This window comes from Aquarana catesbeiana, linkage group LG04, assembly GCF_042186555.1.
Source record: "Aquarana catesbeiana isolate 2022-GZ linkage group LG04, ASM4218655v1, whole genome shotgun sequence".
Lineage (NCBI taxonomy): Eukaryota > Metazoa > Chordata > Amphibia > Anura > Ranidae > Aquarana > Aquarana catesbeiana.
In genome coordinates this window covers 595,423,479-595,450,304 of record NC_133327.1, presented here as the reverse complement: position 1 = coordinate 595,450,304, position 26,826 = coordinate 595,423,479, and the positions used below count along the sequence as shown (strand labels likewise).

Below are 26,826 nucleotides of genomic sequence, written 5' to 3'. Positions count from 1 at the left end.
ATGAACACTCGGGACTGAGGTACCCACAGAGCATGGTGGGTAACAAAATTGGAGTAGGGAATGATCGTGCAGCATATGATGTATGATATATGGCCGAGAAATTGTATTGACACTTACAAATGAACCTTGGCCTGTATGGCTCTGTGGACGTGACAGATCCTGACATGTGACAACTGGCTAACCACCCCCATGATACCAAGTGACCTGAACGCACCTGCTGCTCCTGCATAAATGCTGGGACGTACATGAACAAATCACCCGAAAGGTGATGGACCTAAAGGCAAAATATGACAAAGAAAAAATGAAACACTCCCGTGCAGTGATGGCATGAAAACCCACATAAAGACCGATATCTGGCAATGAAATGCCCATCTGCAATGGATGATCGACCCAACCCACACACACTCTCAATACCAAGCCCTGAAGGTAGGTATGGATCTGTGGACATGACAGATCCTAACACATGACAACCAGCTACCTACCCGTGATACAAGTGACCTGAACGCACCTGCGTAAATACTGGGATCCACGTGAACAAATCACTTGTTTAAGTGATGAACCTAAAGGTAACAATATGATAGACAAAGAAACAACCATAAAAAAGGACACTGACGTGTGCAGTGATAATATGTAACCCACATGGAATGATGCTAAAAGAAAAACACCCATCGTGAAATGGATGAATGACCCACCCACGCAGACCCCAGAATGAAATGACAGACAGAGCTGATTGAAAATGCAATGAACGAAATGGAATGATTGAAATGCAAAATGACAGAAAAACACATGGAAAATTACCTTGACAGCGGAGCTGAGACACCAACCAGCCCCCCCCCCCCTGACATGGATAAACCCCCCCTCCACCTGAGCGCAACATGACATGGTGACAAATAGAATCCCCCTCCCCCAAACATAGTAACTAACAGAAATTGCAGATGATGAACACACAGCGATTGAAAGGTTTGGAGCATCTGCTGACAGATTCAGGAAAGCATGAAGGGAAAAGGGGGGAAAACAGTTTCTAACCCCCCTTCCCTCATGGGATTGCGGCAGCGGAGTTTCAAGTATCCCCTTAACTTAGAAAATGCGGGAAGGTGTTCTATTGGTCACCTTCCCCTGTATAGATCAGGTCACCTAGTATCCAGGCAGTTTGCGAAAAGAGCGGGAAGGTGCTCTGTTGGTCACCTTTTCCTAGGTAGGTCAGGTGATCTAGTATCCAGGCAGTTTGGAAAAAGAACGTGAAGAATTTTAAATAAAAGGGGGGTTCTGAGCCCCTGAGGTTCAGTGGCCCCAGTAAGCACAAGCTGTGGTGTTCCCTCTCTCCCTATCCGTTGCGGCTAATTATTATGTGGCAGTGGGGTGCCTTCAGGTTTCTTCAGGGGTGCCTTGGCAAAATGCCTAAAAACTCCCCAAAAATTGTATACATACCAGTGAGTGGATTGAGTCTGCCTTTAGTTACACAAAGCCGCATGTTTTCCTTGTGCACCATTACGACCTTCTAGCTGAAGGCGTCCTAACAACCAATGACATCATCATTTAATAAGGAGAATGTCAGTTGATTGTACAGTGACCCTGTCCCACTCCATCAGCACTGAGCCACATTAGCTGAGCGATGGGGAGAAACTGAGGAAGAAGAGAAATACTAGAATACTAGTCAGTGTCAGTGTGCAAAGGTGGAGAATAAATCACCTCTAACATTGGGTGTCCCATGTGTGTGGATGCTGCTGCATTATGTAAAACTTTTAAAATACCGTATTTATCGGCGTATAACATGCATAGGCGTATAACACGCACCCAAATTTAAGAGGGAAGTTTCAGGAAAAAAACTTTAAAAAAAAAAATAAACCACTTTAAAGCAAAATAATGGTCAGTGAGCATCAATGCAGCCTGATTAGTGCCCATCTGCAGGCTCAATGCAGTCTAATCTGTGCCCATCTGCAGCTTCAGTGCAGCCTGATCTGTGCCCATCTGCAGCTTCAGTGCAGCCTGATCTCTGCCCATCTGCAGCCAGATCTATGCCCATCTGCAGCCTGATCTGCGCCCATATGCAGCCTGATCTGTAGCCTGATCTTTGTCCATCTGCAGCCTGATCTGTGCCCATTTGCAGCCTGATCTGCGCCCATCTTTCCCATCAATGCAGCTCACCATCTCTCGCAGGAAATCACTGAGCCGTCATCTCCAGTTTACTCGGCTCTCAGTCGGCAGTATATTTCAGTGCGTTACTGCAAGTTTAACTCTGTATATTTCAGCGCGTTAGTGCCTGTTTAACGCAGTGTATTTCTGTGCATTACTACTAGTTTAACGTCCTATATTTCTGTGCGTTACTGCAAGTTTAACGCCATATATTTCAGTGCGTTACTGCAAGCTTAACGCTGTATATTTCCGTGCATTACCTTCAGTTTAAGGCATTATATTTCAGTGCGTTCAGTGCAAGTTTAACGCCCTATATTACAGTGTGTTAGTGCATGTTTAACGCCGTATATTTCAATGCGTTACCTTCAGTTTAACGCTGTATATTTCAGTGTGTTACTGCAAGTTTAACACTGTATATTTCAGCGCGTTAGTGCCTGTTTAACGCAGTCTATTTCTGTGCATTACTACTAGTTTAACGTCCTATATTTCTGTGCGTTACTGCAAGTTTAACGCCATATATTTCAGTGCGTTACTGCAAGCTTAACGCTGTATATTTCCGTGCATTACCTTCAGTTTAAGGCATTATATTTCAGTGCGTTCAGTGCAAGTTTAACGCCCTATATTACAGTGTGTTAGTGCACGTTTAACGCTGTATATTTCAGTGCATTACCTTCCGTTTAAAACTGTATATTTCAGTGCGTTACTGCAACTATAACACTGTATATTTCCTTGCGTTAGTGCACTTTTTTCTTTTTTTTTTTATAAATTTTTTAATTGCATTTTCAAGACAAACAATACATATACAACTTAAAAACTTACAGAAAAAGAAAAAACTGTGGTGCCTATACAAAGTATTCTACACATCACATGGCAAGATATTATAATTTGTGTTATTTATCTTATGATGAGTTAACCCATGGCTCGCTTCTTCTTGTATCTATTTAGAGGTCACTTGAGACGTCAAGTCCTCTCTCCCAATCGTAGCCAATAAATTCTCACTACCCCCCCCCCCCCCCGCAACCCCCATCATATTATTTGAAGACTCAACCAGCTGTTTCCACATCCTCTAACCATGTACGCCAGACTCTATCGTACTTCATCAGGCATCCTCTATTGAAGTATGTGTCTTTATATAAAGGAAGGTTATTATTGACCAGACTTTTCCATTGTGTCAATGAAGGGGGGGTGGGCTTCTTCCATTGTATGGCAATGTTTTTCCGGGCATAGAATAGCAATAACCCGACCAGTGTGCGTTTTGCCATTGTTGGTACAAGTGTTTCAATTAACCCCAATAGACAGACTTCCATGGCATGTGGTAGTGTAGTTGATGCGACTCTATTTACCGTGTCAAGTACCTCACTCCAATATTGCTGAATTTTAGGGCAATGCCAGAAAATATAAGAGAAATTTCCTGGGGAGATTCCACATCTCCAACACTCCGATGGACATGTAGGGTTCATTTTATGGAGTCTATGTGGAGTAAAGCACGCTCTATGCACTATTTTAAATTGGATCAGCAAGGGAAATCCCAATCATCATTGTCCAGCGAGGGTATGTCAAGCTGCCAGCGAGACCAGAGCTTATCTAGAGGTGGGAGAGACACATCGACCAAATGCTCATATAGCTGTGAGGTAGGTTTCTCTGCACATTTAGTTCTAAGTGTCTTCTCCAGTCCTGACTGGACAACGAAGCAGGAAGCACGTGGAAACTGCGCAGCAAAAGCATGTGACAATTGGAGATAGCGAAATTGGTAATGATGAGGTATGTTATACATAGAAGAAAGGTGTGAAAGGGGAGATAATGACATTTGTGATACTATGTGGGAAATAATTTTTATACCATACTTAGTCCATGCAAAGGGGTCTGGAAGTTTGTAAATGTGTGGCAAAGTAGGGTTCAGCCAGATCGGGGTGTTAGGAGAGATCTCGGTTGATTTGTACTTTTCTATATCTAGACCTGCCCGCCAAGCCCGCAGGGTGGTATGCATAGAGGGTGTCAAAGGATATGGGGCTCGAGGGCCTCTGAATATCAGGAATTGCAAGGCTTCAAAAGAGCCCACTATCATTGCCTCTAGGGCTGTGGAAGAGTTAGTTTTGTCAGGGTGCAGCCACCAGGCCACCGTCACCAGTTAGGTAGCTAGAAAATATTTGTAGCAATCAGGAAATGCCATACCGCCCTGCGTTGTCGGCCGCATTAAAGTCGACAGCCGATACCTGGGTGGCGAGGAGCCCCAGATAATGGATGAGAACAATTGATTCATTGTATTAAAAAACGATTTAGGTATCCACTGAGGGGAGTGGCGGAACAAATACGTGAATTTGGGGATAATTTTCATTTTAAGGAGATTTGCTCATCCCCAGACTGACAGAGGTAAATTACTCCATGTTTTAAGTTTTGTCTTAGTGTCCAAGAGTATAGGGGTAAGGTTAAGTGAGATGAAGTCTGATGCTTGTGTGGATATATGAACCCCCAGGTACTTAAAAGTTTCCACCCATTTTAGTGAACAGTCTGGGGGGGAAGTAGTTTTGGCCGCCTGGTCTATCGGAAAAAGTATGGATTTGGACCAGTTAACCTTTTAGTCCGGTGACTCCTGCGAAAGTGTCTAACACGTTCAGAACACCCTGTAAGGATGGGCCAGCATCATTGAGGAACAGTAGCATGTCATCCGCGTACAGGGCCAGCCTCTCCTCCAGTAAGCCAATACGGAGCCCTTTAATATGCGGGGACGCACTGGTTCAATAGCTAAGGCAAATAAAGCTGGAGAGAGAGGACAGCCCTGCCAGGTTCCTCTGGTGAGCCTAAAAGGGGCCGATAGTCCACCCCCCAGTCTTACCGATGAAGTGGGGCATTTGTACAATACCTGGAGCCATTGAATAAACAACAAGGGGAACCCCATTCTACGCAATGTTTCCCAAAGAAAAGGCCACTCTACGGTGTCAAAAGCCTTTTCTATGTCAAGTGAGGCTATAGTTCTCAAACCCGTGTTGTGGTGTTGGGCATGTATGTTGATATATAACCTTCTGAGGTTGACATTAGTGGATCTACGGGGCATAAAGCCAGTTTGGTCCGAATCAATGACTGAAGACAGTAGGGGATACAGTCATAGAGCAAGTAGTTTGGTCAAAATGTTAAAGTCGTTATTTAGCAATGCAATTGGCCAGTACGAGGCACAAGTGGTTGGGTCTTTAGAGGGTTTGTGTATTAAAGTCAGATATGCAAGATACATTGAGTCGGGCAGTTTGCCATCCTTCAGGCATATATTATATAGCTGGGCCAACAGGGGTGCCAGGAGGTCTCCATGCGACTTATAAAAGTCAATTGGAAGGCCATCCGGCCCCAGTGCCTTACCAGTGGGGAAGGATTGGATGGCGTTTAGAACTTCTAGGGCTGTAATTGGCCTAACTAGTGTCTCACGCTCCTGATCTGACAGCCAGCCCAGCGCCAAAGGATCTAACAGGTCCCGCAGCCGCCCAGGCTGAAAGTCAGAGGGCAAAGTGGTGGTATACAACTTTTCATAAAAAGCAGTAAACGTTTGTAAAACCTCAGGGGGTCAAGTCACCATGTCCCCATCAGAAGTCTGCAGAGTGGAGACAAGCGTGAGTGGTTGGTCATTCTGCGCCAATAGGGCCAGCAGGCGACCATTTTTGTGACCCTGTTCAAAAGTTCTTTGTCTGCCCCTATGAGTTTCAAGTCGTGTAATCTCTGTCAAGTGAAGATTCAGTTCTCTCTGAGCTGCCATAAGTGAGTCAAAATGAGATGGTGTGGGGTCTGAGCTGTAAGTAGAGGTATGATTTGTCACCGATTGTTGTAATAGTTGGGTCTCCTTTAATTGTTTCTTTTTAATATGGGCAATAGATGAGATATATTGTCCCCTCATATATGCTTTAAACGCATCCCAAGTGATTTCAGGGGAGGAGGACCCAGTGTTCCGCTCCCAGAAATCAGCTAGCGGGGGGGTATAATTTCAGTTAGGTCCGGATGGGAGACCCAATGAGCCCCCAATCTCCATAGTGCAGCACTCCGGGGTGCAGGAGAGCGAAGCGTCACCACCAATGGGCTGTGATCAGACAAACCACTTGGCAAATAAGATGCCTCCAGCACATCCGCCAACAATGGGGGATTAGAAAAGGCCAGGTCTATACGTGATGCAGTTTTGTGGGATGCTGAGAAACACGAATAGACTCTGGTTGTAGGGTGCTTCCACCTCCAAATCTCTTCTAGGGCTACTGCCTGAGTCCAACCAGAGAGATCTGTGCAATGATGCTTTGGTGGAGCAGGTCTATCTAGATCCGGGGACATGATAGCATTAAAGTCTCCCATAATTAAAATTTTCCCAGGGCAAAAGGGTGCAATCTTTTCCATAACCGCATATAATATTACAGGTGAGAAGGGCGGAGGGATATACATATTAATGACAATATACCTGTGAGACCAAAGTGTAAATACAACAATAACATATTTACCCTGTGGGTCCCTGCACACCTCTTCAATCACACATGGGAAGTTCTTGTGTATAAGAATCGACACCCCTCTTGCATATGTAGAGTATGTGGCATGTATAGCCCTCTGTATCCACGTTTTTTTCAATGTCAGGATTTTGCTGCCCATTAGATGGGTCTCTTGAAGAAGAATGAGTTGGGGGGAGTGGGACTTTAGGTACTGGAAAAGGAGAGCTCGCTTGAATTTTGATCCAAGGCCCCTGACATTCCAGGAAAGGACCGTAAAGGAATCAGCACGGGGATTAGCCATCTACATTAAAAGGTGAGAACCAACTAGGATGAATGGGAGAGCGCACCATAAACAGCAAAATCCTTGACACAGCACACCATGTATTAGCAGCATTTAGATTTATCCAATATCGTGCACCAAAAAAGAAAAAAAAGAAAGAAACCTTTAGAACATTTTTAAACAAACCCAAGCACAATGTGCCTTTCCTACTATGCCCCATCTCTCTTCCGAAACTAGGGAGAAGGATGGGGATAGTTTTACCCCTAAACAAAAAGAAACCTTATAACTGTAGTGGCAACCTAAAACTCAGTGCACTACACTATCATGCCAGTCCAGAAACCCTTTGAACTTGACTCGTATGGTCACGTCCTGGACCAAGGTGAGGGGGGTCGCCGTAACTGGCAAATGTCCTCGTCTGAACCTGAGCGAGGGGGAGGGGGGGTGTCAAGGCGAAAAATTAGGGACGGATCACCGTTTAGGAGTCAATGACAAAAAGTCTGCATGATATTTACTGGAGCTCCTCAGACAGGAGGAACTATTTTCAGTTCCATCAGCAAAAGATGTATAGTAGAAGGTGAGGATGATGACGTGGTGCCGCAGTGCAGAAAGATGTGGTAGCCGATAATGAATTGTGCTGGAAGTCAACATGGGGTAGAAGGAGGATCATTATAGGAATTTATAGAAATCTGAACCCAGCAGATTGTATATCCAACACCGGTCCAATTTTCATTATGACACTAGCGGGTGTCTAACCATGCCGCAGCGGCTTCAGGGGTATCGAAGAAACGGGTGTTGTCACCATCCGTGATCCTCAATCTGCTGGGGTATAAAAGGCCAAAACGTATTCCCTTCTCTCGGAGTCGACGTCTGACATCTGTAAAAGACTTGCGGCGCTGCTGCACCTCTTGAGAGAAATCAGGAAAGAAAGATAACCTGGTGTTCTCATATTTGATTTCCGGCATGGTTCGGGCCGCCGCCAAGATGCGGTCTCGATCACGGTAGTTCAGTAAGCGTAACAGGAAGGGACGTGGAGGGGCCCCCGGTCTTGGAGGAAGTGGCGGGACCCTGTGAGCCCTTTCCACTACAAAAGTGGGTGACAAATCTCCCAGATTAAACAAGGTGGATAATAACTGCTCAGTGAATTCAGCTGGCTTGGGACCCTCCACTGTCTCAGGCAAACCAAGGATGCGAATGTTGTTACGCCGGAGGCGGTTCTCGGTGTCTATGGCTCGTTCCTGGAGCGCCTTCACTTGGAGCTGTAGGGCCCTCACCTCTCTGGAATCCGACCGGACCACATCCTCCACCGTGGAGACTCTGTCCTCCACCTCAGCGATACGGGATCGGAATTTATCCATGTCTTGGCGGATAAGACTGACATCCACAGTTAGGAAGTCTATTTTGGCAGTTAGGGTTTCCTTACATGCCGTAATGGCCACCAGGATCTCTGCTCCCGTGGGGGACTCCGCAGCCCCTGACTCCGCCACTGCTTTCGTATTCGCTGCCATTGCTGCCGCCGACAGGCGCCCGGACACTGACGGAGCGGTATGAGAAGCCTTGTTTTTTGAATGTGAATAACGGGTCTTAGGAGGGCCCATCCGCAGTGTGTTCTGCTCTGGATAAGGGCTGTGTGGTCGGTGAGAGACAGCAGGCAGGCACCAGAACACAGTGAGCAGGGTAGAAGATGCACAGGGTCAGGGCTTGCAGGGCACAAGTTCTGCAGGAATGGCGATTTAGGGAAGGCAGCACAGCACTGTTGGGACACGGTACCTGTATGTGGGGGATGCTTCAAGCACCATAGGACCGGAAGATGGCAGCGGGCCTCAGAACCAGTCCATATAGGAGTCTCCTGCGGCCCCGGGGTCCCCAAACCGATCGACAGCCTCCCGGGGACCACCGCCGCAGATGCGGATGTAGCGGCCGCCTCCCGCTCCGCCGATCGCGGTAATCGAGCCCGGGGATGCCGGAGGCTCTGTAGGCCTTAAAATGGCAGCCGGCCGCGGCGCCCGGGTACAGTCTACACGAATCCCCCGGCGGTCATCCGGCCTTCCTCCCACCGCAGACACTTCCCAGGGACTGCCGCTGCAGATGCTGATGAAGTAGCCGTCCGTCGCTCCTCCAATCACGGCACTTCAGCGCGGGGATGTTGGAGGCCTAGCAGGTCTCAAGATGGCGGCTGGCTGCTGCTGTGTGGAGCCGGTCGCGGCCCCGTACACGCTCAATCGGCCGGCTGAGCTCCACAATTTTCACAAGGGCTGGTGCAGAGGATGTCCGGGGGTAGCTGGGATGAATTTTGAGGCTCACCAGGTTATTTAAATTGCAGGATGGTGTTGGATTAGAACAGGATCGCGGAGCTCCTCAGTAACGCGTCCTGTTCTCTCTACATCCGGACACGCCCCCCGCGTTAGTGCACTTTTAACGCAGTATATTTCTGTGCATTACTGCAAGTTTATTGCAATATATTTCTGTGCGCAGGGCCGATGCTGGGCAGGTGCACGGGGTGCACCGCGCCCCAGCGCTGTAATCTGCCTGCAGAAGAGGGGCGCCGAAGCCGATTGCACTGGTTGCTCACTTGCTAGAATCGCCGGCCGCCCAGACGGCATCTAGCTAGCCACCAGTGACATCAGTAAGAGACCGCAGCCGCCCCAGCATTCAGAGTGCACTGCGGCCGCCCTAGCATTCATAGCGCCCGCCTCTGCGGCTAGTGAACAAGCTCCGCCCACCTCTGCCATGTTCTTCAGACAGCATGGCTCAGAGGGAGCCGAGCGGACGTAGCGTGTCTGAAGAGAGAGAGCTGCTCAGCTGCTTGCCTTGCTGTGAGTGACTCCCTGCACTGCACCAGGCCGATCAAGGAAGTAAGTGACTAAGTTATGCCCATTAAAAGCAGCCACTGCGCCCATCAAACGCCCACTGTGCCCATCAAAGGCTTCCACTGTACCTATCAAACATCCATTGTGCCCATCAAACGTCCACTGTGCCCATCAGAAGCTGCCACTGTGCCCATCAATTGCCCACTGTGCCCATGAAAAGCTGCCACTGTGCCCATCAGAATGCCCACTGTGCCCATCAAACGCCCACTGTGCTTATCAAAAGCTGCCACTGTGCCCATCAAACACAGCCACTGTGTCCATCAAAAGCTGCCACTGTGCCCATCAAACGCAGCCACTGTGCCCATCAAACGCAGCCACTGTGCCCATCAAACGCTGCCACTGTGTCCATCAAATGCAGCCACTGTGCCATCAAATGCAGCCACTGTGCCCTTTTAATGCAGCCACTGTGCCATAAAACACAGCCACTGTGCCCATCAAACGCAGCCACTGTGCCCATCAAACACAGCCACTGTGCCCATCAAACGCAGCCACTGTGCCATCAAACGCTGCAACTGTGCCCATCAAACGCAGCCACTGTGCCCATCAAACGCAGCCACTGTGCCCATCAAACGCAGCCACTGTGCCCATCAAACGCTGCCACTGTGCCCATCAAACGCTGCCACTGTGTCCATCAAATGCAGCCACTGTGCCATCAAACGCAGCCACTGTGCCTTTTTAATGCAGCCACTGTGCCCATCAAATGCAGCCACTGTGCCCATTAAAAGCAGCTATTGTGCCCATCTAACGTAACCACTGTGCCCATCAAATGCAGCCACTGTGCCCATCAAACGCAGCCACTGTGCCCATTAAAAGCAGCTACTGTGCCCATCAAACATAACCACTGTGCCCACCTAAAAGCAGCCACTGTGCCCATCAAATGCAGCCACTGTGCCCATTAAAAGCAGACACTGTGCCCATCAAACGCTGCCAACGTGCCCATCAAACGCAGCCACTGTGCCATAAAACGCAGCCACTGTGCCATAAAACGCAGCCACTGGGCCCATCAAACGCAGCCACTGTGCCATCAAACGCAGCTACTGTGCCATCAAACGCAGCCAATATGCCATCAAACGCTGACACTGTGCCCATCAAATGCAGCCACTGTGCGATCAAACGCTGCCACTGTGCCCATCAAAGGTAGCCACTGTGCCATAAAATGCAGCCACTGTGCCCATCAAACGCAGCCACTGTGCCCATCAAACGCAGCCACTGTGGCCATTAAAAGCAGCTACTGTGCCCATCAAACGTAGCCACTCTGCCCATCAAACGCAGCCACTGTGTCCATCAAACGCAGCCACTGTGCCCATTAAAAGCAACTACTGTGCCCATCAAACGCAGCCACTGTGCCCCGCCTAAAAGCAACCACTGTACCCATCAAACGCAGCCACTGTGCCCATTAAAAGCAGCCACTGTGCCCATTAAACGCTGCCACTGTGCCCATCAAACGTAGCCACTGTACCCATCAAATTCAGCCACTGTGCCCATCAAACGCAGCTACTGTGCCCATTAAAAGCAACCACTGTGCCCATCAAACAAAGCTACTGTGCCCATTAAAAGCAACCACTGTGCCCATTAAACGCTGCCACTGTGCCCATCAAATGCTGCCACTGTGCCCATCAAACGCAGCTACTGTGCCTATCAAACGCTGCCACTGTGCCCATCAAATAGTGCCACATCAATTGCTGTCACTGTGCCCATCAAATTGTGCCACTATAACCGCCCACTCACAGTCTGCCCGGCACTTCCCCTGTCTCGGTGGCGGCGGTTGACAGCGGCAAGCGGTGGGACCTTGCAGCATGTCAGACAGTGGCTCCAGTGTCCTCCATGCTTTGCGCTCGCAGTTCACCTTTTTTGAAGCCTATTAGAGCCTATGGTTCAAAAACACCCCCCCGCCACTGTAATTCAGGAACCCAGCGTCCGAAAAGGGGCCAGGTGCCTAAATAGGGGGTGGCTACAGTGGCCATGGATAGATTCATGCTATGCATGAATCTATGCATTATACACAGAGGGGGGTGGCTGAAGAGAGGGGACAGCACCTGTGCGCCCTTAATGGACGTACCACCACCTGAGGAGCGGTGTATACACTGCTCTTAAAGCGCCCCTGCCATTGAAATCGGCAGTGATGCTTTGCAGGCACTTTTAACCCCTTTTTCCGGGGGTTAAAAGTGCCCCACTAGTGGCTGAAAAGCCGCTAGCGCCTCAGTGTGAAAGTGCCCTAAGTGTTCACAACACAAAAAGGGAGAAACACAGCAACCCGGCCCAAAAGGTGATTCAACAAAAAGGCTTCAGGATGAAGACTCCACCCAGGCTAGATCTCCATAATTAAGCCCGATGGTGAAATGCATCGGGGCCATGGCTTGGGTGGAGTCAGGCTGAAGTCGTCATGTTTACTCACCTCTCGGGCTGAGTTCCTGTGTGGCAGTGTCTTTCCCTTTCTAGTGTATGCTACAAAGCCAATGGGTGGGCTCCGTAGCCACCTGCACCCTTGAGTAGGAGTCACCGGAGTTGAAAGTGTTACTAAACCCAGGACCCTATAGAAACATAGCAATTTTATGGTCCTGGGGGTTGCTGTTATTCACAAAATGCAGTTACATTTTTTTTTAAACTTCATCTTTATTTAGAATGCATTAACCAATCCCTCCCGCTTTTGCTTGGTAGTCTGCCCAGTTGAAAAATACCTTTGCATACAAAGTAGACCCCCGTGCTGGAGGACGATGTACAGGAGGGGCACGCAGCATGCTTCTAAACTGCAGCAGCTTCAATCATGTATATATACATGACTGAGCCTGCATGTGCTGCCCCGCTGCAGTATATCTTTTTGGGGACCAGTGACACTAATACAGTGATCGGTGCTAAAAATATGCACTGTCACTGTACTAATGACACTGGCTGGGAAGGGGTTAACAAAAGGGGCGATTAAAGGGTTAACTGTGTGCCTAGCTGTTTCTTGTGCACTGTGTGGGAAGTGCTTTTACTAGGTGAAGGAATGGATCCTGTGTTCTTACAAACAGACAGAATGGCGGTCTGCCTTGTTTACATATGCAGCACGCCATTCTGGCTCTCTGCTTAATGATCGGTGGTTTCTGGTGGACATCAAGTCTGCGGTTCCCGCAGATCAGCTCCCACTGTGTGTAATCACACCGGAAGTGGGTCGCCGGCGGCGCGCATGCACTCCCCAGACCCGGGAGTGTCAGATCACATAATACATAGATCTCTCTCTTTCTCCCCCCCTCTTGTTCCCATACTCTGTGTTGTATGTTGCATAGTCCTAACCAAAGTGTTCATTCTCTCAACAGTTACTGATTTTAACAAAGTTCTTCTGTAAGGTAGGCTCAGAAAAAGTGATATCATTCTTTGTGCAAATGTTATTGAAAATTAAAATGTTTTAAAAAATGATTCTCTAGCCCTAGGTGTATGTTTGGCTTTGAGGCTGTCAGTTGTGGCACAGTAATTAGGAGGATTTTGTGGGTAAATAGACTGTGGCATAGGAGTGCAGTGCATAAAGTGACTAGGCCCAAGTTCTGACCATCATAACGCTTTTTCACAGTGTGCTATATCAGTGGTCATCAACCCTGTCCTTAGGGCCCACTAACAGGCCAGGTTTGCAAGATAACTGAAATACATCACAGGTGATATTATTTGCTGCTCAGTGATTGCAGTATTCTAGTCTGCATCTCCCCAAGGTAATACATGAAACCTGGCCTGTTAGTGGGCCATGAGGACAGGGTTGATGACCACTGTGCTATATGAATCTTTGCATGTGTTTTCCTTCCCCATCCAGAATTTTTCCTAGGTTTTTCATCATTTTAGTCACACTCCACTTTTTATCAAGCTGACTTTTCAAGTGTAAAGCCAGGCAGATTATTTATTACTGTATAGGTATTGCTAATGTTTACTTTAAAAGTCAATAGTTTTGAATAGTTTCTGTAAAATTTCACGTTGTAAGTAAAAACTGCATCTTGTCAATGCATTTTCTAAGTTTTAAAACAGTTGTAGGGGTTGGCAACACTGAGTACCACGTATATATAATTTTATATGGACAGTGTGGCCGTCAGTAATACTAAAACGGGGCATGCATCGGCTGTGAGAACATTTACTCACCTGTTCTTACAGCTGCAGTATGCAGGACACAAATACACTATGATCTAGCCGGGGGCTTAAGGCCTCTTTCACATGAACGATCCTCTATGGAGCGTTGGATGTCAGCGGTGACATGTCCGCTGACATTCGACCCGCTCCGATCCGAAAAAGTGTAACCTACTTTTCCATCCGTTTTCGGATCGGATCGGGTGACGACAGACTCTACGGTCCGTCGTCATCCGATCCCCCATAGGGGAGAGTGGCACTGTGACAGGTCATCTGCCTGCTCAGCGGGGTTCCACGGAGCGATCCCCGCTGAGCAAGCGGATGTTCACGGGGCGGATCATCACGGATCCGTCCCGTGTGAAAGGACCCTAATACAAAAAAAGATTTTGCTCGATTTGGAAACTGCTGCTTGGCATTGCATCAGGTTGGATATAAATCAATGATTTAAAAAAAAAAAAACAGATTTTTTTTTTTTTATTTAAATCGTTTTTTTTTAATTTTTATCAAATTTATTTTAATAAAATGCTATTGGAGTAAAAATCGATCTAAAGATAGTTTTCTATTTAAGATACATTAATAATTTAGTTTATTCAGCATGAAATGGAGTTTAGTTATGAAGCATGAGGCTGTATATTCTGCAATATTTACATTTTTGGTAAACTCATTTAGCCCGGGTTCATACTAAAGCAATGCAGGAACCAGCGCAATTGCAGTGCCAGTGCCGGTTCCCTCATCGCATCTCTCCCCTAGAGGGCAGTTTACACTGCCCTCTGCAAACCACTGCGGGTGTCAATACAATGTTAATGACACCCCCAGATCAGTTCAGAGATCGCAGTGCGAACTTTGAATTTGACCCATGCGATTCAATTTCAGTGTGGGAAAAATAAAGTCCCTGCACCTTTTTTGTGTGAATCCAATGCGAGTTCAGCCATACAACTGTATGGCTGCATTCGTATTTCACAGAAATCACATGTGATCCGCACCATCAATGCGGTGCGAATCGCATGCAAAGTCTGTGTTTGCATATGTGTGAAGCCAGGCTCAATAAATCCAAGCTCTGCAAGCTGAGATAACATACACTGCATTGCTGCATTTACACAAATTCACAGTAATGCCCCGTACACACGGTCGGATTTTCCGACAGAAAATGTGTGATAGGACCTTGTTGTCGGAAATTCCGACCGTGTGTAGGCTCCATCACACATTTTCCATTGGATTTTCCGACACACAAAGTTTGAGAGCAGGATATAAAATTTTCCAACAACAAAATCCGTTGTCGGAAATTCCGATCGTGTGTACACAAATCCGACGGACAAAGTGCCACGCATGCTCAGAATAAATAAAGAGATGAAAGCTATTGGCCACTGGCCTGTTTATAGTCCCGACGTACGTGTTTTACGTCACCGCGTTTAGAACGATCAGATTTTCCGACAACTTTGTGTGACCGTGTGTATGCAAGACAAGTTTGAGCCAACATCCGTCAGAAAAAATCCTAGGATTTTGTTGTCGGAATGTCCGAACAAAGTCCGACCGTGTGTACGGGGCATAACAATGAGATTAAACAAAGTTCAGGAATATTCCTTTATCCCATTGTTTTGCAAATCTGTGTACACTACAAACTTTATGATTGACTCGGTTCTGATATCAATGTTTTACTAACCTGACAGCTTATTATTCTAAAGAGGAAATCTTCATTTTGTTTGCAAATATTAAAGATTCTAACTACCAGCAAGAATGAGTTTTTACATTAAAAGAGCACCTGTCATTTCAGATCCATCATGGCAGCGCCTGTTATTGGGCATCCACTCACCTGCTGCCGCCACGTCCCTCACCTTGTTGTGTCACTGCCGCATCATCAGCCGTCCCACTAAAGTGAATGGGACTGTCGGTGAGTCAACAGCGGGTCAGAGGAGGAGCTGGTGGGGGACAGAGATGACAGTTGCTCTTTAAAAATTATGATTTATATTGAGTGGATTTAAATCAAGCCTTTTTACTAGTCATTTAAATCAAATCCACCCTGCATTGCATGCTATTATTAAGCTTATGATATACCAGATCCTTCACCACCATTGATCCCCCAGCTGATCTCCTAGTATTTATGATGTATATTCTTAGACCCAAGTGCATAACTGTACATTTATCAACATGAAACCTCATTTTGCCACATAGTTGCCCAATAAAGCAGTGCACTGAAGTCAGCTTGTAAGTTGGAGACATCCTATAAGGACATTATTCCACTGCAAGAACTGCTCAAACTAAGGATGCCCTATCAAGCCCAAATCATATCCCTGATATTTATCAATTTTTTATCGAGTTTTCTCATTTCATGCGATTTTGTGATTTTGATTGGCGATTTTAATTCATGTATTTCTGTTATGAATTGCATATATGTATGTCCATTGATTTGTTTTACACTACTGAGTCTTTAATGATTGTTACTGCTAAATATGCTTATATATCAATTCATGCGACTATGTCTGTATCTATACTACTTTATTGGTACTGTATGCATCAAAATCATGGACTTGACTATAAATTAAATCCAATCATTTTACCTACTCACATGTATTCATCATTATTATACTTTCAATTGACATGCTTCATTTAAAGTCCCACTTGCCCCTCTCTCTTTCTTTTATACAAGAACTGCTCAAGTTCAGTTACATTTGATGCTGACCGTTTGTGGACTGCAGTCTTCAAGTCATTCCACAGATTTTCAATGGCGTTTAGGTCAGAGCTCTGACTAGGCCATGCAAGGGCACTCACCTTTTTCTCCTTCAATCACTATGTGCTCATTGTTGCTGTGTGCTTTGGGTCATTGTCATGTTGGAAGGTAAACCTTCTTCCCATTGACAACCTTCTGGCAGCGGGCAGAAGATTTTCCGCAGCAGAGAAATACCCCCATACCGGGATATTACCACCTCCATAACAGGATATTATCACCTCCGTGGTTTATTATAGGAATGGTGTTATTTGGATGGTGAGCTGTATTTGGATTTCTGCCAGACTAATGCCCCGTACACACGGTCTGACTTTGTTCGGACATTCCGACAACAAAATCCTAGGATTTTTTCCGACGGATGTTGGCTCAAACTTGTCTTGCATACACACGGTCACACAAAGTTGTCGGAAAATCCGATCGTTCTATACGCGGTGACGTAAAACACGTACGTCGGGACTATAAACGGGGCAGTGGCCAATAGCTTTCATCTCTTTATTTATTCTGAGCATGCGTGGCACTTTGTCCGTCGGATTTGTGTACACACGATAGGAATTTCCGACAACGGATTTTGTTGTCGGAAAATTTTATCTCCTGCTCTCCAACTTTGTGTGTCGGAAAATCCGATGGAAAATGTCCATGGAATTTCCGACAACACGCTCCGATCGGACATTTTCCATCGGAAAATCCGACCGTGTGTACGGGGCAATATTGTTTGGTATTGAGGCCAAATAATTCAATTTTAGTCTCATCGGACCATAACACCTTTTTTCATGTGGCCTCAGAATCTTCAAGGTGTGTTTTGACAAAGCTCAAGTAAATGCACGTGGTTTTTCTTAAGGAGTGTTTTTTTTTTTTTACTGCAACCCTCCCATACAAGCCACATTTGTGTAGAATGTGTGATATTGTTGTCACATGCACACAATGACCACGCTTTGTTCTTTTACATCAGGGATATGCAATTAGCGGACCTCCAGCTATTGCAGAACTACAAGTCCCATGAGGCATAGCAAGACTTTGACAGCCACAAGCATGACAGCCAGAGGCAGAGGCATGATGGGACTTGTAGTTTTGCAACAGCTGGAGGTCCACTAATTGCATATCATTGTTCTACATGGGTGTTGAAAGTGGCAGGTGGGGTCGGGAGGAAGCAGAGAAGAGGGGGAGGGGGCGAGTTGCTCCACCATGGGCCTCTGGGTAGTACTTGCCCCCTGGGCCAAAAGTTGCCAGTCAGTCCCTGCCGAAAGGTAGTAGTGGAGCTGGGAGGGAAAGGAGGTCCCAGACAGACAGGAGGACCATCAGTCAACCCCAGCACCTATTATTTAAGGAAAGTGTAGTCTTCTAGGGCTGGGCCTGGGCATCAAAGCTCTATAAATTTATATAACATTGTTTATTTTTACTACTTTATTTTTACTGGGGCCTGGGGGGGACCTTTTTCTATCAGAGACTCTCCAATGGTCACAGAGAGGGCCTATGTTAGAGAACCCCTCCCCCCCCCAGGATCCATTGGACCCCATTGTAGTCTCTAATAGGGGCCTGGTAATAGCCACCAAGAGGGCCTCTGGTAGAGAGACCCCCCCACCCTAGATCCAATTAGACCCCATTGTAGTTGCCTAATATATCCAACCTCTTGACAGGTGCCATTGTAATGATATAATCAATGCTATTCACTTCACCTGTCAGTGGTTTTAATGTTGTGGCTGATCAGTGTAGTGTACATCTGCTTTTTCCCTTAGATGGCTAGCAAAGTTATCAGGATATCAAAACCTGCAACACCGGAAAAGAAAGGAAGAAGCTTTGAAAAAAATTACTTTTTCCATCACAAGCTTCTTACAGCCACAGTCTTCATTAAGCAGTGGTCAAGATTCCCTTTGCACAGATGCATCAACATCAAGCAAAGAGTGAAGGTCCAGTGTCACAGACATTTCACATGGTGGAGAAGGCGAAACAAATACAGAATTGGAAGAATCATCAGAATGTGATGATGATCTGGTCCCCATGGATTCCGAGTGTTGCACTGAGCCAATAACAACTGGAGATGTAACTTCAGGTTACATTGTTTTAGCAGCAGAGTATTTTGACATTGAAGAGGAAGATATATCTGATGTTTCCTCTAACTCAGACACTGAGTCTATTGTACTTATGGATGAAGAAACTGAAATGGAACTTGAACAGCCATCATCATCAATTGGAATCTCAAGTGATCCTGTTTTCTAGCCTGAAAATATAGATGACCAACACAGAATAACTTTGATAAAAATTGGTCCTGTTCAAGAAAAGGCTTCTACTTTTCCAAAAGATGATACCAGAAGGAGCTTTTCTATCTCTTACTACCAAAGAGTATTGGATAATGGAGGATAATGGAGAGAAGATACCAAGAAATTGGTTGATCTATTCTACATCTAATAATTCAGTTCAGTGCTTTGCTTGCCTGATATTCAACAGTGTCAATATGGCTTTGGCCTCAAAACAAGGCTTTAATGATTGGTAGCTTCTGTGAAGACATTTAAGCCGAGATGAAAAAAAACACAATCCATGTCACAAATTATAAGAAATGGATGGATCTTTCAAGAGCTGTGGAAAAGGGAACAACCATTGATCATATTAATCAAAAGATCATTAAACAAGAAGAGAAACGCTGGTATTCTGTCATACAGCGAATAATCTACATTATCCAATATTTATCAGGACAAAATCTGGTGCTTCGTGGCTGTGATACTCGTTTGTTTCAAAACAATAATGGTAACTTCCCGAAATTGGTTTAAATGATAGGGAAATTTGATCCCATCATATCTGTACACATTCAGAGAATTCAGTGCTCCATTTCACAGCATTCACAAATTCCACATTATCTCGGTTACAAGATTCAGAATGAGATAATTGCCATAGTTGGAACAAAAATACGAGAAAAAATTATACAAAGCCTGAATGAGTCCAAATATTTCTCCATTATCCTGGATTGTACTCCTAATGTGAGCCACATAGAGCAGATTAGCATTGTTATCTGATTTGTTGTTCTATCTAGTTCAAAGTGCAAAAAAAAAATTGAAATTCGAGAACACTTCATGGATTTTTGCCCAGTATACAATACAACATTTGAAGGACTGACATCCTTTTTACTGGCTCACTTAAAGAACAATCAGATTGCAATTGAGAATATGGGTTGCCAAGGCTATGACAATGGTGCAAATATGAAAGGAAAACATAATCGTTTGCAGCGAAAAATACTCAATATCAACCCAAGAGCCTTTTTTGTTCAGTGCAGTGCACATACTCTCAACTTGGTTGTGAATGACGCTGCAAAGATTTCATACCTTACAATAGATTTTTTTTGGCATCATTCAAGATTCTTTGTCACATCCACCCAACGATGGCAAGTACTCAAGGAGCACGTTACAAATCTAACTTTAAAACCACTCTCCAATACCCGATGGGAAAACAGAGTTGCAGCAATTAAACCTTTGCGTTATTTCCTACCTGAGGTATTTGATGCACTGTATGACATCTCAGATGATGACAACAGTAATATTAACACCAAACATCAGGCTCAATCCTTGGCAACAAAAATTAAATCATTCAAATTCATTTGTACCATTGTCATTTGGTATGAATTATTATCAAAGGTGAACATAATCAGCAAAATACTGCAGCAAACAACATTAAACCTATCAGGCTGTGTACAGGAACTGGAAAAGTTGATCAAGCACTTGGTGGAATACAGGTCTAATGAAGGCTTTGAGAATGTGCTATCTAATGCCAAAGAAATAGCTGAAAAGCTTGATTTTGAAGCGCGATTTCCTGATGCCGTTACAATTAGACCTCGACAGAGAAAGAAGATTTTTGACTATGAACATGAAGATGAGTTTCTTGCAGACCCAACACAATATTTTAAAGTGAAATTTTTCTTTGCCATTTTGGACACATCCATCCAGTCCATAAATGAGAGCTTCACACTGCTTTAGAGCCACTGTGACACATTTGTGTTTTTATATGAAATCCCAAAACTTGTAATGGACAGAAATTATATATTGAAGTGTTCCATGGATCTGCAAAACAAGTTAACTGACAGCCAGTTATCCCACTATGACATTAGTGGAATAGATCTTTGTGATGAACTGTAGGGCTGTTGAAATTAATCGCCGAATCGATGCATCGGCAATCGGCCGTCCACGATTCGGCATCGATGCTGTAGCCTTAAGGCATCGATTATGGAGGATGACGTCATCCTCGCGCCGTGCCCCAGCCTCCGAAAGCAGCCGAAGTTTTCGCGCCATTCCGAGTGGAGCCGAAAGCAGCCGAAGCTTTCGCGCCGTTTCCTCCCGACTCCCGCCTCCCGCTGACGTCATCCCCCTGTGTCGCGGCTCAGAGAGAGGAGACTGACTGACTGCCGCAACAGCAAGTGTCCGTCCGACCTCCTCCGCGTCCCGGTCCCCCCAGAGCATTCCTCTCCTACCAGTGGGCTCCTGCTAATTGTGTGCAGCTGAGCAGCACTCAGGCAGGCTGTAGTGTAAGTGTTATGGTGGGGGGGAACGGACGGTGGGGGGGGAACGGACGGTGGGGGGGGGTGAGGGGAATGGACAGTGTGGGGGGGGGGGAACGGACAGTGGGGGGGAGACCGGCCTCGTTCACGTCGACGCTCAGGGGACACAGGAGAAGTAGGACTGGGAGAGAGAGACCCGAGCTAGCCAGACCAGGCCGCACTGATTTTGTTTGTCCTAGTGACTGACTGTGTCCTGTCCTCACAGTCCAGGCAGCAGCAGGAGAAGAGACCAGCAGTGAGTGCCAGTCGATGCCAGACAGACACAGTACCAGACTACCAGTAGTACCACACTGCTCAGCAGCTCAGTACAGTAGTACCACCAACCACCATCATCATAATTAATCAAGTAGGTAACTAACTGACTGTGTCATGTCAGTGTCACTACTATCACATACAGTATGAAATTAATGAAGAAGTACACTCACTAAACTTGTTGTTATTCTGTCCAGTGTCCACTCCTCAGACTCCAGTCCTCCGCACTCACAGGCAGCGCAGCAGTAGGAAAGGAGAAGAGAGAGTGCCACTGCGCTCAGCTCGTCATCATCACAGGTCAGGTAGGTAACCCACTGTATCTCTGAAGCATTGCATTGTGTGGAGTGTAAAATGTAAATAATAAATGTTAATAATGATGGTGCACTGCTTGCCAATGCCTTGCCATTCTGTATTCCTAAATGTTAACCCCTTTGCGCCGAGCGCCCCGCAGCAAAGAAAATGCATATATGAAGTTGGCTCGGTCGGCAAGTTGCACCCGGCCCGCATAATACCGGTGCTCAAATCCCATGTGAGGTATCGCTGGGATCGTCAGAGCGAGAGCAATAATTATAATTCTAGCACCAGACCTCCTCTGTAACTTTAACCTGTGTTAACCATTATTTTTTTTAAAAGTGTCGCCTTTGGATATTTTTAGATACCGTAGTTGTCGCCATTCTACGAGTGTGCGCAATTTTAAAACACGACAAGTTTGTTATTTATTTACTCGGCGTAACATCATATTTCAAATTATACCAAAAAATTTAGGCTAACTTAAGCTTTGCTGTTTCGTTTTTTTAAAATTCATGAAATTATCTTTTTTTTTTTTTTTTCCCCCCCAAAAAGTTGCATTTAAAAGACCGCTGCATAATACATTAAATACAGTGTGACATAAAGTGCAACAATCGCCATTTTATTCTCTAGATTGATTCTCTGCTAAAAAATATATATAATGTTTGGGGGTTTTCTAAGTAATGTTCTATCAAAAAATATGGATTTTGACCTTTTAAAAAACACCAAATGTCAGAGAAATAGGCTTAGTCATGAAAGGGTTAAAGAAAGTGAGTTTAAGTGACCATGACCAATGCATTTAATTAATTATGGTTTATGACTGTAGGTCTATCTCTAATCTATTGAATGTCCATTGTCCAATGTCTTGTCTTAGCGATTGATCACAACTTCACTTGTATGATGATGTATGGTTTTGCTCATCACTGCCCCACACATGCTGCTGCAGTGCACGACGTGTGGGACACAGGGGCAGTGATGAGCAAAACCATAATAAATTATAATATATTATACAGTGATACACACACAAACAACAAGATAACTAATGAAGTTGTGATGTGAATCATTCACTAAGACAATGAATACATAAAACTAGAAATAATTAAATGGCATACATTCACATTGTCATTTGGGGGGGGGGGGGGGGATGTTGGCGGGACAGGGACATATGTTGTTTGTAGCTGTTTGTGACGTGTTCAATGACCATTGACCAATGACTTGACTAGTGCAGTGCCAGTTGATGTCTATTGTCTACTCTGACCAATGACCATGGTGGCCGAGTGGCCGGCTAGCAGCAGTAGCACAGATCACAGATAAGATGAGGGCACATTTTTAACACATAGATAGATACTAGTAGCATGATAGCAACTAAGTGCGACTGCGATGCGAGTAGCACTAGCTAGCTAGTGATGGCGTGTGGGGTAGAATAAGGATTTTGTGGCAACTATTTGTTTAACATTATCAAATACAATTACATACACTTGTTACTTTTCTGATGATCTCGTGGCAGGCTTTAGGTTTAATCACTTAATTTTTTCCTCTTCTTTTAATACTGACAGAGTTTGTAGTAGCCAACATTCTCGTCATCATCACCCCTGTCACAACAATTACATGGCATGCTACTGCTGCTAGACTAGTAAAAAAAAATGGCAGAAGGAGACCAAAAAGACCGAGAGATAAAAAAATGCACCTAGCTTTTTAAAAGCAAACATCTGGGCACATTTTGGCTTTTATGAACATGAACAAACAAGTGGGAAGCTTGAATTGGACAAGTCATACGCCGTGTGTAAAGCCTGTCACACAAAAATTAAATATCTAGGGAATACTACTAATATGAGAAACCACGCTAGCCGTTTTCACTCAGAGATGCTAACACCTGCCACCACCACCACCACCAATGTCGCCAAGTTAATAGACCGAGCTCAGCCAAGAATTGATGCAATACTCTCAACTTTGCCGCCCAGCTCTGAAAAGGGGAAGAGAATAACAAAAGCTGTGGCAGCTTTCATAGCTAAGGACCTTCGCCCTTACTCTGTTGTGGAGAACACTGGGTTTCGCTACCTGTTGAAGACGATAGAGCCGCGTTACAAGATCCCATCACGAAGTCACTTTACAGAAAATGTTATACCTGCACTCTACCACGAAACTAAAGCTCAGATAATTGCGTCAATGAGCCAAGCAAGTCGAGTCGCAATAACGTGTGATTCATGGACTTCAGTCACGACAGAGTCTTATGTTACAATAACAGCACATTACGTTAAGGAGTGGAAGATCTTGTCGCATGTGCTGCAAACGAGAGCCATTTATGAGTCTCACACAGGTGCTCATCTGGCAGAGCTACTGTCTCGTGTTGTGGAAGAATGGCAACTGTCCGATAAATCTGTAGTGCTTGTGACCGACAACGCGTCAAACATGATTGTTGCAGCTCAAGTTGGCAAATTCCCCCATGTGAAATGCTTCGCCCATACACTAAACCTTGCATCCCAGCGAGCGCTGAAAGTGGCCACACTCTCCAGGCTTCTTGGCAGAGTGCGACGGATATCCACATTCTTTCACCGCAGCACTAGAGCAAGCCACTATCTAAAAGAGAAACAGAAATGTCTTGGCCTGAAGAATCATAAGCTGATAACTGATGTGCCAACAAGATGAAACAGTGCATATGACATGGTCGAGAGGTTCTTAGAACAACAACCTGCAGTCTGTGCCACCTTGCTGTCTCCAGAAGTCAGAAGAGGAGAGTCCGATCTCTGCACTCTCAACGAAACAGATGTGTCAAATGCAGAGGATGCTGTGCGTGCATTAAAGCCAATGAAGGATGCAACCATGCTGATGTCAGAAGAGCGCAATCCAACAGTTTCTCTCATTGCCCCTCTAAATGCACAACTCCTCCAGAGCATGACAGACACCATGGGAGACACACCCATGATCCATGAGATCAAGAATGCCATCAGAACAGATCTTCAGAAGAGGTACAGCAGTGAGGCAGAGAAGAAGATCCTACATACAGCCTCTGCACTGGATCCTCGCTTTAAGGGACTGCCTTTTATCCTCACAGAGGAGGAGAGATTGGAGATATACAAAGGAGTGACTGAGGAGGCTGCATCCTTGGAGGTAATTCAATTGATTTGAATTTCATCATGTTTCTTGAAACGAACTGTAACTAGTAGCTAGCTACAGCTTGCTACATAGTGTAAGCCATGCTTCTGAGTCTGATGCGGTGCAGGAACTGCACCGTCCGTTTCCTGTGCTTTTTCATCACCCCATCAGAATCATAGGCAATTGACAATGTGTTTTATTTATTTTTTTTCCTATTCTTTTATGTTCAAACACAGATTACATCTAGGAGGACACATGAGGAGGAGGATCAAGTGCCACTGCCAAGAAGAAAAGAAACTCTGGAAGAAGAAGAAAGTTCACCCGTCGAGGACAACCATTCTCCATCTCCTCCCAAAAGAAAGGCCAGATCGCTGCTCATGAGTTTGCTGGGACAGTCTTTCACTGACACTGAAGGTACAATAGAACCCAAGACCCCCTATGCCAAGGCTGAAGAGGAAATGGAAAAATATTGTAAAGCCCCACCTCTGCCTCTCACTGAGGACCCTTTGAACTGGTGGTGTGAGCATGAGGTCATATTTCCCCTCCTTTCCCAGCTGTCAAAGCAATACTTGTGTATCCCAGGCACAAGCGTGTCTGCAGAGCGGGTTTTCTCCACTGCAGGAGATGTGGTAACTGCAAAAAGAAGCGCACTCAAACCAGAGCATGTGGATCAACTAGTGTTCTTACAGAAAAATCTACACATTCCCAAATCCTGAGCAGCATTGCTTGCGCTTTGCAGTGACCCATTTTTTTTTATCCAGGAAGTGCTGATGTACTGTTGTGTCTGCCAGTGCCACAGCCACTGCCCCTGCCCTTGCCCAGCCCACTGTTAGTCTGCCACACCACTGAGTGACCACACACCAGTGTTGTTAACTTTATATATTTTGTTTATAGCACAGCACTGTCACTGTCAGTGTCTGCCACTGAGATTATTTTGATTTTTGAAGATTGTCAAAAAAAGATTTAAATTTTTTTTTTTTTTAAAAGTAGGGGTTACTTTAACCCTCAGCCAAATACTAAAAGTTCCAAACAACTGATGCCAATTGCCAACCAAGCCTCAGCCCAGTCTCTGTCTCCCCTCCCAGTCTCGCCCTCTCCCCTAGTCCCTCTACTCCCCTTCCCTCTCCCCCTACCCTTTCCCTTTAAGGTCCTCTTCCCCTTTCCCTCTTCCCCTTTCCCTCTTCCCCTTTCCCTCTTCCCTCTTCCCCTGTCCCTCTTCCCCTGTCCCTCTTCCCCTGTCCCTCTTCCCCTTTCCCTCTTTCCTTCCTTCTTTCTCGCTCCCTCTTTCTTTCCTTCTTTCTCTCTCCCTCTCTTTCCTTCTTTCTCTCTCCCTCTTTCTTTCCTTCTTTCTCTCTCCCTCTTTCTTTCCTTCTTTCTCTCTCCCTCTTTCTTTCCTTCTCAGAGAGAAGGAAAGATGGAGAGAGAGAATGAAAGGAGGAGAACTTCTTCTCTCCTCTCTCTCTCTCTCTCTCTCTCTCTCTCTCTCTCTCTCTCTCTCTCTCTCTCTCTCTCTCTCTCTCTCTCTCTCTCTCTCTCTCTCTCTCTCTCTCTCTCTCTCTCTCTCTCTCTCTTTCTTTCTTTCTCTCTGTCTTTCTCTCTCTCTTTCTTTCTTTCTCTCTGTCTCTCTCTCTCTCTTTCTCTCTCTCTTTCTTTCTTTCTCTCTGTCTCTCTCTCTCTCTTTCTCTCTCTCTTTCTTTCTTTCTCTCTGTCTCTCTCTCTCTCTTTCTTTCTGTCTCTTTCTTTCTCTCTGTCTCTTTCTGTCTCTTTCTTTCTCTCCGTCTTTCTTTCTCTCTTTCTGTCTCTCTCTGTCTCTTTCTTTCTTTCTTTCTTTCTTTCTTTCTTTCTTTCTTTCTTTTTTCCCTTCCCCTTTTCCCTTCCCCTTTTCCCTTCCCCTTTTCCCTTCCCCTTTTCCTTTTCCCTTTTCCTTTTCCCTTTTCCTTTTCCCTTTTCCTTTTCCCTTTCCCTTCCCCTTTTCCCCCCGTCCCCTTTCCCTCCCCTACCAAATACCAATGCCATACCCCTCTCTCCCCCCCTTCTACAACCATCCCCCTCTCCCCAGTCCCCACCATTCCCCTTCATCTCTACATCCCTTTTTCTTTTTTTTCCCACCAGAGTCCCTC

General features: G+C 45.6%; 1 protein-coding gene across 1 annotated transcript; it reads left to right on the top strand.

Annotated features, from left to right (window-relative positions):
• Positions 1 to 24,259: 24,259 nt before the first annotated feature.
• On the top strand, positions 24,260 to 25,551 carry LOC141140736 (E3 SUMO-protein ligase ZBED1-like). The gene is made up of 2 exons (XM_073628195.1): positions 24,260 to 24,721; positions 24,943 to 25,551. The coding sequence occupies exons 1-2, from the start codon at positions 24,275 to 24,277 to the stop codon at positions 25,420 to 25,422; spliced, it is 927 nt and encodes a 308-aa protein (XP_073484296.1). The 5' UTR covers positions 24,260 to 24,274; the 3' UTR covers positions 25,423 to 25,551.
• Positions 25,552 to 26,826: the final 1,275 nt, after the last annotated feature.

Coding starts and splice junctions, on each gene's coding strand:
- LOC141140736 (XM_073628195.1), top strand. CDS start 24,275: ATGGTCGAGAGGTTCTTAGAACAACAACCTGCAGTCTGTGCCACCTTG. Junction 24,722..24,942: donor AGGAGGCTGCATCCTTGGAG/GTAATTCAATTG, acceptor GTTCAAACACAG/ATTACATCTAGGAGGACACA.